Source organism: Anomalospiza imberbis, chromosome 37 (assembly GCF_031753505.1).
Source record: "Anomalospiza imberbis isolate Cuckoo-Finch-1a 21T00152 chromosome 37, ASM3175350v1, whole genome shotgun sequence".
Classification (NCBI taxonomy): domain Eukaryota; kingdom Metazoa; phylum Chordata; class Aves; order Passeriformes; family Viduidae; genus Anomalospiza; species Anomalospiza imberbis.
In genome coordinates this window covers 219,127-233,359 of record NC_089717.1, presented here as the reverse complement: position 1 = coordinate 233,359, position 14,233 = coordinate 219,127, and the positions used below count along the sequence as shown (strand labels likewise).

At 52.6% G+C, this 14,233-nt stretch overlaps 2 protein-coding genes and 1 long non-coding RNA gene across 4 annotated transcripts in view; 1 reads left to right on the top strand and 2 right to left on the bottom strand.

Moving 5' to 3' along the window:
• Positions 1-14,233, bottom strand: part of LOC137464133 (class I histocompatibility antigen, F10 alpha chain-like) — a 372,308-nt gene that overhangs the window by 188,907 nt on the left and 169,168 nt on the right. The window lies entirely within an intron of this gene.
• LOC137464158 (uncharacterized) overlaps positions 1-14,233 on the top strand; it is a 61,381-nt gene that overhangs the window by 27,226 nt on the left and 19,922 nt on the right. The window lies entirely within an intron of this gene.
• Positions 10,659-13,034, bottom strand: LOC137464145 (zinc finger protein 436-like). The gene is made up of 3 exons (XM_068175472.1): positions 12,818-13,034; positions 12,081-12,159; positions 10,659-11,894 (listed from the first exon to the last, which is right to left on the bottom strand). The coding sequence occupies exons 2-3, from the start codon at positions 12,130-12,132 to the stop codon at positions 11,065-11,067; spliced, it is 882 nt and encodes a 293-aa protein (XP_068031573.1). The 5' UTR covers positions 12,133-12,159; positions 12,818-13,034; the 3' UTR covers positions 10,659-11,064.

The window sequence follows — 14,233 nt, the reverse complement described above, 5'->3', positions numbered from 1 at the left end:
TCTGGTCTGAAGCTCTGGCTGCCTTCCTGGCACAGGGTGGGTCTTTCCTCCTTGGAGCATCCTGGGCTGGGTTTGCAGCCCCTCGTCGTGTGGGATCTCTGGGGCTTTTCCTCCCCATTGGTTTCCTGTGCTGTGGAGCCGTTCCAAATGGCCTCTTCCATGAGGTCCTGCTGCGGGGATTTGTCCTCCCTGCTCTCCATCCACAGCTCATTGCCTGGGGCAGGAAGGACAAGGAGAGGGATGGGATTTGCCTCCATGCCAGAGCAAAGGGGAGGGAGATCTCCCAAATCCATCAGGATGGCATCGGCAGTGAGGTTTTCCTGCAGCCGGGGGCCGTGCTGGTCTGGGAGATGGAGCAGAAGTGACGGGGAAAGGGGCAGTGATTTCCTCCTCACCTGCCCAGGTATCTTGGGGCATCTTCCTCTTTCTCACAGCCTTCTTCTCCATCCAACCAAAGCTTAGTAATGACAAATCCTGGTTTTGGGGGAAAACAAGGTATGGGACTGTTGTGTAACAAGGTGTAAGAGTTTTGGATAGGGGTTTCCTCCTGTCCACATCTATCTCCAGAAGCCACCAGGCATCCTGTCTCCACAAAAACCTTCAAAACAACAAGATTCAGACCAAAACCCCCTCCCATGAGTTCTCCCTTTCTGTGGTCTCCTAACTTTGGGGTTCTGGGGATGTCCCCTATACAGGATGCTGGGTGTTCTGCACATATTTAAAGTTAGGTCTCTACAGAGTCCCCAGCCTTTTCAGGCTGTGTGTGTTCCTGGCAATTTCAGGTGTCTTCCCTCTATGGTCCTCCCACTTTTGGGTTTTTGAGGTTCCCCTTCTCTGGGCTGCTTGGGGGGTACCATGGGTCCAGCTGGTTCCCCCTCTCTGGGGTCCAGCTTATGAATGCCCAGGGTTTTGGGCATCCCAGGGGTCCTTCCTCTCCTGACTCTGTCTCAGGGGTCCCCCTTCTCTATGCTGTTGGGGGGCCTGGCTTCCCTCCTATTTTGGTGTTCTCCTATCGAGACTGCCTTGAGTCCTCCCTCTTAGGGTCCTGGTTTTAGGGCCTTGGGGCTCCTCCCTCTTTCTCTTGCCCCTCCAGCCTTCTGGGGGTCCCTCAGCACCGGTTTTGCCCCTCTCCCTACACCAGGGATTCCGCGTTTCCCCCTAGCCTGGCTTTCCCCGGGGTGTCTAATACTGCTGTCCCCACCAGCACCCCTCAATGCCACCACATGGGTCCAGGAACCCTGCACTGCACCACCCACCGCAGGGGCTCTGGTGGGGACCCCCAGTATCTCACTAAGGGGCATTTGCAGATCAGCCTTGAAGCCCTGAAAGCTGAAAATATCCTACTCTGCACAAAAAATAGCCCCAGGGACACCCCAAGATATTTTGGCTGAGCTCCTCTTCCCCAGTTACCTGCGGAATGCAGGGAGGGAGAAGCCCCTGGGGGCGAGCTGGGCTGCAGAAACAGTGACCGCGTAAGACGACTCCTTTTCCCTCTTCCTCCTCCTCCTTTTTCCCTACTCCTCCTCTTTCTCCTCCTTAATCCCGCTTTTTTTCTCCTTTGTCCATCCTGTCTCTCGCTCCTTCTTCATCCCTCCTTCTCTATCCTTTCTCCTCCTGCCCCAGGCCCAGCACCCACTGCCGGCTCCCTCTTCCCCCGAAACCCACAGCATCCCAGCGGAGGGGCAGGGATGGAGCTGGGGCAGGTCGGGCTGCGGCAGCCCTGGGCTCTCCGCTGCTTCCACCAGCACTTGGCCCCCGCCGGGCCAGCGCAGGGTGGCTTGGCCTGGGCGCCACACACCTCTCCCGTCCCTAAAATGGGGGGCTGGGGGCGAGGAAGGGTGTAGGTGGGGTCCAGGTGGGGGGTGCCTGGAGCAGCTACTGCTCCTACTGCACTGCCTTGTATGGTTGCAGAACTGTTTACTTGGGCTCGAATGTTTTAAGGTCACTTAAAGAATCATCAGGAAACGCATCAGCAAAACCAGGCCTCATATAAAAAGGACCCTACCACAAAGTTCCTTGGCAAGGTTCACTCTGCCACTTACTGGATGCTGATGAGAAACAACAACCAAAAAAGAAAAAAATCAATCAATTCAAATGGAAATAAACCCAAAACCATTTCACAGGATGATAGGGGGGGAGGGTGGGGTGGGGGGACAGAGGAGCAGGGGAGAGAAAAGGGTAGAAAAAGGTAATGGTAAAAAGGAATATGGAAGACAGCACTGTTGAGTCACAAGGGTCAGAGTAGACCCCTGTACAGAACTGAGCCTTGATTTGAACAGTTTATGCTCAAAGGCCCAATAGCACTTAACTTAAACTTAACAGCACTTAACTGAAACTTAACCAGTAACTTCACATAGAATTTATTACACCACAACAGGAACATACCCACAGGCCCGACTGACTTACAAATCTTACATACTTCCCACTCCAGGAGAGCAGCATTCCCAGGACATTTGCTATGGCATATTCAGTGTCACACATACATGGACAGGAGGAGTCTGTATGAGGTCCCTGTGGGAAATTCCCTTGCAGTCCAGTGGAATTCTCCCTTCAGATGCCTTTGCATCTTCCCACCAGGTGCAGGGCAGAGCCTCGAGGAGTCGGGGGGGGGCTCAGCCCAGGACCATTCGGGGATGCCCCGAGTGCAGCAAATGGGAGAGATCCCAGCTCGCAGAGGCCCCAGCACAGGGAGGTCACTGTCACAGGTACTGCAGCCCAGGAGAGTTCCAAGGGTGTAATATGGAGTCGGTGGTCAGAGACAGAGACACACTTCAGAGTTACAAGTGGCAATAGAGAGAGCTTTATTGTTTGAGCCCAGCTTTATATAGGGGATTTGAAATGCCTCAGTCTAAACCGCTCATTCGTCTGATCTTAACACCTCCCAGTTCTCTGACCTGTGAGATGTCTGCAGCTTAGGGTAGAATGTGATTGGGTGAAATTGCCCAGTAGAAGCCAGTTTGTACTGTAACACAAGGGTCTCACTCAGGGCTGCTGTTTACAGAGCCCAAGAGATGGGCTTTAGTCACAGACATTTTCCATCCTGGCCCCAGTTCAGGCTGGTGACTCTCTGGGAAAGGTTGAGGACTAAAATATGATCCCATCTGAGATGTTATTCAGGCAAAAAAAAAAAAAAAAAAAAAAAAAAAAAGTTTCCAAGGCTGTTAGTTAATAAGCAGGAGCTTTTTGGACAGTACGAGTTCCTGGAGCAGATACTGTTTGTGGCAAGCCCCAGAGGAGCTGAGCCCTGGGTCTGATCATCAAGGCCAAGGCCTAAAGAGCATTTCTCAGATCATGCTTTGGCTTGGGGAAAGGTGGACGGACTCTTCCCCGAGTACGTCCGCTGACGCTTCACGAAATTTGAGCTGCTCTAAAACCTCTTTCCTTGTTTCCCACACTTGTAACGCCATTCCCTGTGTGCTGGTGCTGGTGAGTATTGAAGGTGAAGGGAGGTGTCCCTGCCATAGTGCCTGAGCTGCTCCTTGTTGTAGATGTTACTGTCCATGGACCTCACCTGCTTGGGGTTGTTCAGGAAGTGACACTCAGCCTTTCCCATCCACTGGAACACCCCTCTATGGGGAGAGAGGCAGATCAGTGGCACCTCAATCCCCAGCAACCCCCCACACCCCACAGCAGGTTGGGAGCTTAATAGACCACCCCTGCCCCCTTTTTCACACCCCACTCTGCCATATGGCTGCCGCAGCACTGGCGGCTGGGTGGAGGGAATCCCCCAATAGATGGAGGGTTGGGAAATCCCTAGAGTGGGTCTACCCCCTCAGAATCCCTGGGAACCACTCTGGGGATTAAGTGATGCGGAACATGAAGGGACCACCATAAGAACATCTTTGTGCTGACCCACCACCTCTTATACCACCTCTTCCACCCCTGTCCCATTGTCCTCCACAATCCCAGTTCCCCTCTGGTCAGTTTGAGGGTGGCCTACCCTCTCTCTTGCTCCTTTTGGGGATCCCTCCCATATTTCCTCCCTCTTCCCCTGTTTTCCCATCATGTCCAGCTCCACTGCTGATCTGAGACCTCCCGACCCACAGATGAAGGGATAGAAGAGGAGGAAAAGGAGGAGCAAGAGGAGGAAGAGCCCCCCTGCCCCAGGAGGATGGGCCCTTCACATCCCTCAGGTGACCAGGAAGAGGGAGCTTGCCTCAAATATCTTGGGCAGTCCCCAGTAGTGTTATTTTTGGAGGTCCCTGTGGCTGCTGCCAGCAATTGCCCAGTGCTGGCCAGGGGTGTGGAGTGCTGGTTTTGGGGACTCCCCGGGAGAGCTGAATGTGGGAAAGCCTGGCACCCCTGGAGTGGGGAAAATGGAAATACTGGAACTGTGGGACCGCTGGCAGACTGGAGGTAGGGGTAACATGGATAGGGGAGAGCCCCAGGTACCCCAGAACTTGGAATGGGGGGCCGGGAGAGGAGGGAGCTCAACAGTGCAGAGGGGCACGGAACTCACTGAAGTGTAGGCTGGAAAAAGGGGGAGTCTGAAGAGGCACAATTCCTGGGACTGCTAGCAGGCTTGAGACGGGGAACCCTTAATACAAGTGGGACCTTCAGCAGCACAGTCAGGGGCAACCCCAAGAACCTCAAAATCGAGAGACTAGAGATGGGTTTTGGGCTGAATCTCAGTGTTTTGAAAATCTTTATGGACACAAGATACCTGGTGACTTCTAGAGATAGACTTGGGCACGAAGAACCTCCAACCCAACATGCTCACACCTTGTTTATCCTCCCAAAAAAGGATTTCTTATTTCAAAACTTGGCCAGATGGAGGAGAAGGCTGCAAGATAGAGGAATGTAGGAATACAGCCGGCTGGGATGAATAGTGGTTCAGCCTCAGTGGCATATACAGAAGGCATCAACCTGAGACCATGGGAAACAGGATACTGAAATAGAGATATCTGGTCAGGTCATGGCGAGAAGAGTGTGGTCATGGGAGTTATTATGTTGATGGTATGTTGTAGGAATATAAAAAGGTAAATGACTTTAGAAAGTGCAAAAAGGCCCCAGAAAGTAGACATAAAGCTAAGAAAGGCTGGGAAATTTCTAAACCTTCTCATGGGAAGCTAGAAAGTTAAGAACCAAGTGAATACATTTATATTTATCATAAGGAACAAGAAAGAACAATAATGCATTGATAGTTCAAGATGTGAAAAGTCCTAGATATATGCTTTGCAAAGACAGAAAAAGTTTCAATCTTAAATAATGAATTATTGTGTATTGTTTGAGGTTCACAGAAGTCCTTTTGTTAATGTTAAACCCACGTGGGTCTTTTTCTAATTGGTTAGAATATAATGATTTTACACCTTTTCTTTTACATTATTGGTTCAAAGAATATGTAGAAAAAGGCTTTGCATGGGCTGCCATCTTGTCTATGACTGGGCTTTGCATGGATGTTGTTTCTCTGTGCCTCTTGCTTTTTGCTTGTATGATACGGACAGATAATAAATCCTCAGTCTGCAACCAGTCAGGGTCCCATCCTGTTTGTGAGACACGCACCGATCCTGCAGAGTATGTTAATAGGACTATTCTATATTAAGTCATGTTTCTGGTTCTTGTTCTCAGTTGATTTGGGACCTGTCACATGTAAGGTAATGTTCTGAGTTTGTGTTCCTGATTGGACCCCTGCTCTCAGAATACCCCTATATATTTTTATGTTTGCGACGCCCCCCGTCATTGGATCTTGCTCCTCAGATCGTGAGGTTTCTGTGTTTGTTATTTTGCTGTTAAAGTTCTCTATTTTTCAGGCAAGTCCATTGTTCCTATTCCTCTATTTTGCCACATTCCCCCCAGCTGGACTGGACTCGGGGTTGCAGCAAGCCAGACTGCGATAGAGGAAGATGCTCCAGGACACGCAGGCAGGTCAGAAGAAAGGCACTGCTCCTTTCACCCTGCTCTAACTTTTTGCTGAAAATTGCCCTGGGCTGCAGGACAACCCCGCTGCCCATGCCGTCCTGCCAGGGATGGATTAGGGGGTCTCCTTCCCCTTCTCTCTGCCATGGAAAAACCTCATCCTCTCCTTGTCCTTCCTCCCCCAGGCAATGAGCTGCAGACAGAGACCAGGGAGAAAAAATCCCTGCGGCAGAACCTTGTGGAAGAGGCCATTTGGAACGGCTCCACAGTGCAGGAATCCAATGGGGAGGAAAAGCCCCAGAGATCCCACACGACGAGGAGGGGCTGCAAACCCAGCCCAGGGTACTCTGAGGAGGAAAGATCCACCCTGTGCCGGGAAGGTGGACAGAACTTTGGCCAGAGCTCTGACCTGGGGGTCCAGCAGCATATTCACACCAAAAAGAAACCCTGCAAGTGCTTCTTGGAATGTGGGAAGAGCTTCAGCAACAGTTTGGACCTCCTCATTCAGCAGTGGGTGCACATGGGGAAATTCCTCCTATGAGTGTGAGGAATGTGGGAAGAGCTCCATCCTGATCTGCCATCAGAAGATCCACACAGGGAAACTGCCCTATAGGTGTTTGGAATGTAAGAAGTGCTTCAGTGACCGCTCCCACCTCATCTGCCACCAGAAGGTCCATACTGAGGTACGGCCCTGTGAGTGTCCCAAGTGTGGGAAGAGCTTCAACTAGAGCTCCCACCTTATCACCCAGAGTGATGCCTTGAACTCACACCAGTGGTCCCTCTTGTAAGGGAAGCCCTGCAAGTGCCCTGACTGCAGAAGAGCTTTGTCCAACTTTATCACCCATCACAGGACAAATATTGGATGATCCACAGTGACCCCCATTGGGCAGAGACCTGGTGGTCCACACCAGAAAAAGATATGTTGACCAATATTCCCAGTGAACCACATAGGGCAGAGACCTGCTAACCCACGTTCCAAGTGATCCACATTGGGAAGACATCTGGCTAGTGGTCTCCACACCCTCCTTGTTCCCCACAGGCATCTTGATGAATGCAGGGGAAGGAACATCCATTAGAATGCAGACCAACATTGGAAATGCATTGGGAAGAACAGTTTTGTTGACTTTAGACCCCAAAAAAATCTCACCAGCAGCCACCACTCATTTCTTCAGGAAACATCAAGCAAAACCAGATGATCTTTGAGGTCTTTTGTGACCAAGAGGTCTTTTTAATTCCATTATTATAATTCTCTATAGCCCACAGGTGTCTTCCACAGACAAGTGGTGATGGATTGGTGCAAAGACCTAACTATTCAAATCAAAGGCTCCAAAAAGGGCTCTTCCCACCCAAACAACACAGCAACAGAGATACTCACATGACGCCGACATGTAAATCTTTCTATTTGGGCCTTTGTTTTCTTTTGAGCCATTTTCATCTCTTACAAACAGATGAAATTGGGGTTAAAATAAAGTAATTAAACAAAGATCTCCAAACCCCAACTATTTCAATTTGATTTCAATGAAAATTTGGGATTTAGGGGGATATTCAGGAGGATTTGAGGATTTTTGTGGAGATTTGGGGGAATTTTCCTTAAAAATAGGGCAGCTCATGCCAGGTGATTGGGGTCACGATCTTGTAGTTGTGCCAACAGTATGTGACGCTGTACTGCAGTACTTGAGCCCATCTCTTCTCCAATAATTCCAGTTGGGTGTTCCAGTACTGAGCCTGGGTGTTCCCATATGGAATGTCCCCACAAAGTGCCCAAATCACTGTTGAAGTGCTGGAGCTGCTTTAGGTTATAGATGTTCTTGTCCATGAACCTCACTCACTCAGGGCCGTTCAGGAAGTAGCATTGGGCTTTTCCTATCCACAGTGTGAAAAATGCATACTTTATGATTAGTTTTTCGCAAATATTACAATGAATATTATATGTGTAATGTTAGAAAGTTATGCTGCATTAATTAAGTAGTGTGTTAAATGTATTTTTAGGTTATAACACAATGTTATAATAGAAACTATGCTATGTAAGATATTTTTTAACTAGCTCAAGAAAGAGATGAGATAATCAAGAAATTCTTCGGACAGAGATAACAGCGAAAGGGCCCATGAAGAGTTACAGCCTCCTTATTGGAAAAGACAAACATTCTTCCACCTTCTCTCTGTCTTTATGGAACCACCAGGATTAAGGGGAAGAAGTTGACAAAAACCTGAAAAGTTCTGAATTTGCAATGAATTTATGCATAAATGAGATGTATGCATGTATGAGATGTATGAATATGCAACAGGCTATTGCTTTTAAGGGTTATTCTTTGTTCACAAGGCATCTTTTTGGCAGCTTAGTGCCCAAAAGCATCCGGACATCCGTAATTCTTTGCTTTTTATTGTCCTGTAATTGTCCTAACTCTAAATTTTTATTACTCTAATTGTATTACTATTTTTATAACCATTTTATTAAACTTTTAAAATTTTAAAAACCAAGTGATTGGCGTTTTTCACACACAGGAACACCACTGTGTGGCCAAGGAGGTAAGTTGGGGGATGCACCCCCTACCCCCACCACCTTACATCTGGTTGGAAGCTCAGGGGGCCACTCTGGACCCCCCTTTCCAGCCCCCACTCTGCCACACGGCCACTGCAGCACAGCTGCTGTGTGAGGGGAAGCCCCCCCATTTGCTGTGGAGGGATGGACAGGGAGATTGGGGCCCCTCCCCGTGTGAACTGCATCCCCCCCCCAGAGCCCCAGGGAATCACTCCAGAGATCAAGTGATGCAGGACATGAAAGGTCCCCCACTGGGAACCCTTTTCCCATTGTCCCACCTCCCCTTATGTGTCCTCTCAAACACCTCTCAGTTCCCTCCCCTGCTTCCCTGCTCAACCAAGAGCCAGGGTGCTCCCAGCAACACCAGTGCCACCAGTCCAGCCCCAGCTGCCGCCACACGCCCCATGGCCAGCATGTCGGCAGCAGGTGCCGACGGCCCCAAAGCAGCCGCGTGGCGCTGCGAGCACCAGTCCAGAGCAGTTTGGAGCGTGGGCGGGCGGCATAAGCCGTGCCCAGCCAGGGGGGGCCCGCCCTTGGCACCCTCCACGAGTTCCCTTCCCAAATTCCCCCGGTGGGGTGCGCTGGGGGTGGGTGTTGCCTTCTGCTAAGAAGACAGGCGACCTGGTTTCAAGGGACAGCACGGCGATCCAGCCTCACCCGGGTCACTCGGGCCATAGACACGCACAGATACCAATGTGGTGGATGGTCAAATGGCATTTATTACCTTACCTCGTGGAGTTATATAGTCAAGGGGGCTTCACTACGTCAGAGGGGGACAGTGAGACTAACTAGGGTTAGTAAGGAGTGGAAAACTACTGGAGTTAGGAGGGGCTGCATAACTTCAGGGGTGATAACATATCTCAGGATGAAGGGGGAAGGGTCCAAGGGGGGAAGGGTCCTGCTGCTTTCCGTTACATCCCGAAATCTTCCGTCCGCCTGTCCCTATCTACCACAGGTGGGGGTCACAGCTGGAGTCCAGGTGAGGAGGCTGAGCACTGTGGGTCTGCCTGGACACTGCCGAGTCACCAGCACCAAGTGCTCGGCTGAGAGCTGCCCAAGGGACTGGGCTGCAGCAAGGGGGGATACCTTATTCCAGGGGGGATGTCCAGCAAATGGGGGACCCTCACAGGCCACTTCTAACCCCCTCTGGCAGGCTGACCCTGTCTGGATGCAAGGTGCCACCAAAACTGCTCTGTCCCTGCCCTGTGCACCTGGGCAGGGGAGAGAAAATAAAAGGAAAGGCCCAGAAATTGAGACAAGGACCAGGAGGGATTGCTCCCCAAACATTATCACAGGCAAAACAGACTCACCCCAGGGAAAGGACCTCAATTTATTACCAACCAAATAATGAGAAGAAAAATAAAAACTCCTTCTCCCAGCCTTCCCCCTTTCCCAGGCTCTCCCTCCTCCCTCCAGCAGCAGAGGGAGATGGGAATGGGGGTCACAGTCAGTTCATAGCACCCTGTTCCTCCTGCTGCCCAGGGAGAGAAGTTGGGAGCCCTTCCCCTGCCCCAGGGTGGGTCCCCACAGGGCCTCAGGTCCTTCCAGCAAAGCTGCTCCAGTGCGGGCTCCTCTGCCCAGGGATCCACAGAGCCCTGCATGGAGACTACTGGGCCTGCATGGGCTTCCCACGGGCTCACATCCTTTTCAGGCATCTCCCTGTTCCAGTGTGGGCTCCTCCAGGGGCTGCAGGAGAATCTCAGCTCTGGCACTTGAAACACTCCTGCCCCTCCTGCACTGCCCCAGGTGTCTGCAGAGCTGTTCCTTTCACATCTTCCCAGTCTGCACAAGAACTTTTCATTTCCTAAATCATTATCCCTGAGGTGTCACTGCGATCTCTGATGGGCTTGGTGTTGGAGAGTTGTGGGTCCATCCCAGAGCTGGTGCTGGCTTTGCTGGACATGGGGAAATTTCTGACAGCTTCTCAGAAAAGCCACCCCTGTAGCCCCCTACTTCCAAAACCTGGCCACACAAACCCAGTACACGGGCCACCTGGAACATGGATCCCCAGGTCTTGGCCCAGTGAGGGCCACTGTGGATCATCCAATGTGGGTCCTCTGATGGGTGATGAAGTTGGAGCAGCAGACAAAGCTCTTTCCAAAGTCAGGGCATTTGCAGGGTGTTGCAGCGCGTCCACAACGAGCCTCTGTGAGTGACCTGCACTCCCAGAGCAGGCTTGCTTAACCTGCTGATGAAAAAGGCCAGCAACAGGTCTTTGTGTGGAACTCCAGACGTGGTTTATTGTGATTAAGAGGGTCCAGAGACAGAGACAAAATGGGGCTGAGAACAGAAGGTTTCATATGGGGGGAAAAGAGGTGGATCCGAGGGTCAGGGGCCAGTGGGAACTGAGTACAAGTGATGCAGAGGAGGGGCAGCCAACTGGGGAACCAGTGAGGTAACAGAGGCGGAGCACTGCAGTAAACTGGGACCAACAGGGGACAAGAGAGGGGAGAACAGTCGAGGGGGAGTACCTATAAGGAAAAAAGGGCAGTTGAACTGGGTGAAACCAATAAAACCTGTTGCATTAACATGAGCCTGCAAATGCCTATGGGTGAGACGATTGTATTCCAAGAGGTGTCTTTCTTTGATCCTGGTCACCTTTGCCCTTGCAGGGCTAAGGTATTACAGCTCCAGTGGTAGGCCCCTGGGCCTCCACAGCAGGGCTTCCCTTACAAGTGGGACTGTTGGTGTTGGGTCAAGCCAGAGCTGGAGGAGAAGCTCTTCCCACACTCGGGACATTCATAGGGCCTCTCCCCAGTGTGGATGCGCCGGTGCAGGGTCAGGTGGGAGTTGCGTTTGAAGCCCTTCCCGCAGTCAGGGCAGCGGAAGGGCCTCTCCTCTCTGTGAATGCGCTGATGCAGGAGGAGATGGGAGCTGGTCCGAAACCTCTTTGCACACTCAGGACACTCATAGGGCCGTTCTCCACTGTGGATCTTCTGGTGCTGGATCAGGTCAAAGCTGATGCTGAAGCTCTTCCCACACTCCCCACACACAAAGGGCCGTTCCCTGGCATGCAGGCGCTGGTGGGTGAGGAGGTTGGAGCGGTCACTGAAGCCTTTCCCACATTCCTTGCACTTGTAGGGCCGTTCCCCCGTGTGAATTACCTGATGGCGGATCAGACAGGAGCTCTGGCTAAAGCTCTTCCCACATTCCAAGCACTCATAGGGGCGTTCCCCTGTGTGGGTCATCTGGTGGCGGAGGAGGTGGAAGCTCCGGCTGAAGCTCTTCCCACATTCCAAGCATTTGTGGGACTTCCCATCATGAGGCTTCTTCACCAGCTCTGAGTTCCAGCTGAAGCTCTGGCCACCTTCCTGGCACAGGGGCTCTCTTTCCTCCTTGAAGCACCCTGGGCTGGGTTTGCAGCCCCTCCTCGTGCGGCATCTTTGGGGCTTCTCTTCCCCATTGGATTCCTGTGCCGTGGAAGCGCTCAAAACGGCCTCTTCTGCAATGTTCTGCCAGGGGGATTTCTCCTCCTTGATCTCTGCCTCCAGTTCATTGCCTGGGGGAGGAGGGGCAAGGAGAGGATGGGATTTACCTCCATGCCAGAGGGAAGGGGACGGAGATCCCCCCAGTCTGTCCCCAGCAGGACAGCACTGGCAGCGGGGTTGTCCTGCAGCTGGGGGCTGTGCTGGGCTAGGAGATGGAGCAGAAGTAAGGGGGAAAGGGGCACCGACTTCCTCCTCACCTGCCTGCATGTCCCGGAGCAGCTTCCTCTTCCTTGCAGCCTCCTCCTCCATTCAGCCAAGCTTTAGGAATGATAAATCCTGGTTCTGGGGAAAAGCAACGTGTGAGTGTGCTGAGTTGGAGGTTCCTCCTGCCCAAGTCCATTTCTAGAAGTCACCAGTCACTTGTGTCCATGAAAACCTCCAAAACACCACAAAGCAGAATAAAACCCCCTCAAAAATATTAAGATTCAGCAAAGGAGCCCTCCAAGATTCCCCCCTCTCTGGTCTCTCCATTTTGGGGTCCTGGAGGTCTTCCCTCTCCTGGGTCCCACTTAAGGTTGCTGGAAGTTTTAGAGGTCCTAGAGGTCCCTTCTCCTCTCAGTCTCAGTTTCGGCTGCTGGGGGTCCCAGGGTTCCCACTCTTCAGGCTCGCCTCACTCCAGGATGCCGGGGACGTCTCCCCTCCCAGTCTCCCGTTTCAGGGTCGAGGCGATCCTGCCCTCCCCGTTAACTCTGTGCCTCTTCCTTTCCAGTCCGCCGGGGATATTCCAAACCGGTATCGCCCCTCTCCGCTCTCCCACGCCAGGGGCAGCCAGAACTGATGTCCCGCCGGGCGATCTCCGTGTGGCGTGCGGGATCTCGCATCCTCCCCGCCGTATCCTGGGCTCTGCCGACAGGCACGGCCGGGATCCCCCCCGAAAAAAACACCTCCCGGGGACGCCCAAGATATATGGGGCAAGTTCTCCCTTCCCGGTCACCTGTGGGATGCGGCGGGGCAGATGCTCCACGGGCCGGGAGAGCTGCGGACACAGGGCGCGGTGGACACGCGAATTTCCTCTTTTTCCTCTTCCGCTTTCTTCTGCTTTTCTTCTCATTTGCGGAAGATCAGACAGCTACAGAAGCTGGCCTCCTGGACCTGGTACAGTGGAAACCGTGGGAGAGATAAACGCAAGGCAAGAACAAATATCAAGGCCGTTCTCCCTCGTCGTCTTCCCGCTTCTCCTCCTTTTCCGGCCCCTGCACCTCCCCTTCCTCTCCCCTCCGCTGCCGTCAGCTGCCCCCGCTCCCGTCCGCGGGCTGCGGGCGGGGGCTCTGGGTGGGGCGGGACGGGACACTGTGTGAACGGGGAAGAAGGGAGAAGACGGGGGGACCTCCAAACGGAGCGGTAGAGAAGGTGGGTCAGCCCCGAACCGAGATGAGGGGAGCTGGGATTTGGGGGGACGATGGGAAAGGAATGGGAGAGGGAAGATGAAGGGAGGTGGCACAGCGGGAAAGTGCTTCCCAAAGGGGGTCCCTTCGTGTCTCCCTTACGTAATCCCTGGAGAGGTTCCCTGCAGCTCTGGGGGAGGCGGATCCTCACTGCGGGGATCATGAGGGGTTCCCCCCACCCAGCAGCCGGTGCTGCGGTGGCCGTGGAGCAGAGGGTAGTGGGAAAGGGGGGTCCGGCATGGCCCCCTGGGCATCCAACTAGCTGTGGGGCGCTGGAAGGAGCTGTGGCAGGGAGCATGCCGTGACCTGTGTCCCTGCCCACAGAGGGCTGTTCCAGCAGATGGGAAAGGCCAAGTTGCCACTTCCAGAATGGCATTCCGCAGTGGAGTTGGACAGGCACAGCTTGCGCACTCCGATGGGAAGCCACCCTGCATCATCGTATGGTGATTCTCATCTGCCTCTCATCCAGATCCAGGCTCTGGAAATTCTGTTCTTCTGTCTGTATTCATCACTCACCAGCACCGGCACATGGGGAATAGCCTTACAAGTGTGAGGAATGTGGGAAGAGGGTTCAGAGCATCTTGGATCTCCTGAAACATTAGTGGACACTCTCGGGAAAATCTCTTCCCAGCCCCCCCTCCTGTCAGGCTACACCTTGATCTGAGAAATACTTGTTTAGGCCTCAGTCTTGACAAACAGCCCTTGGGCTCAACTCCTCTTGAGTTTATCACCAACATTGTCTGTTCCAGGAACTGGTGCTGTCCAACGAGCTCCAACAGCCTTGAATTTTTTTTTTTTTTTTTTTTCCTGAATAACATCCCAAATGATATCATATTTTAGTTCTCAACCTTTCCCAGAAAGTCACCAACCTGAGCTGGGGCTAGGATGGAAAATGTCTGTGACTAAAGCCCATCCCTTGGGTCTTATAAACAGCAGCCCTGAGTGCGACCCTTGGAACTCTCCTA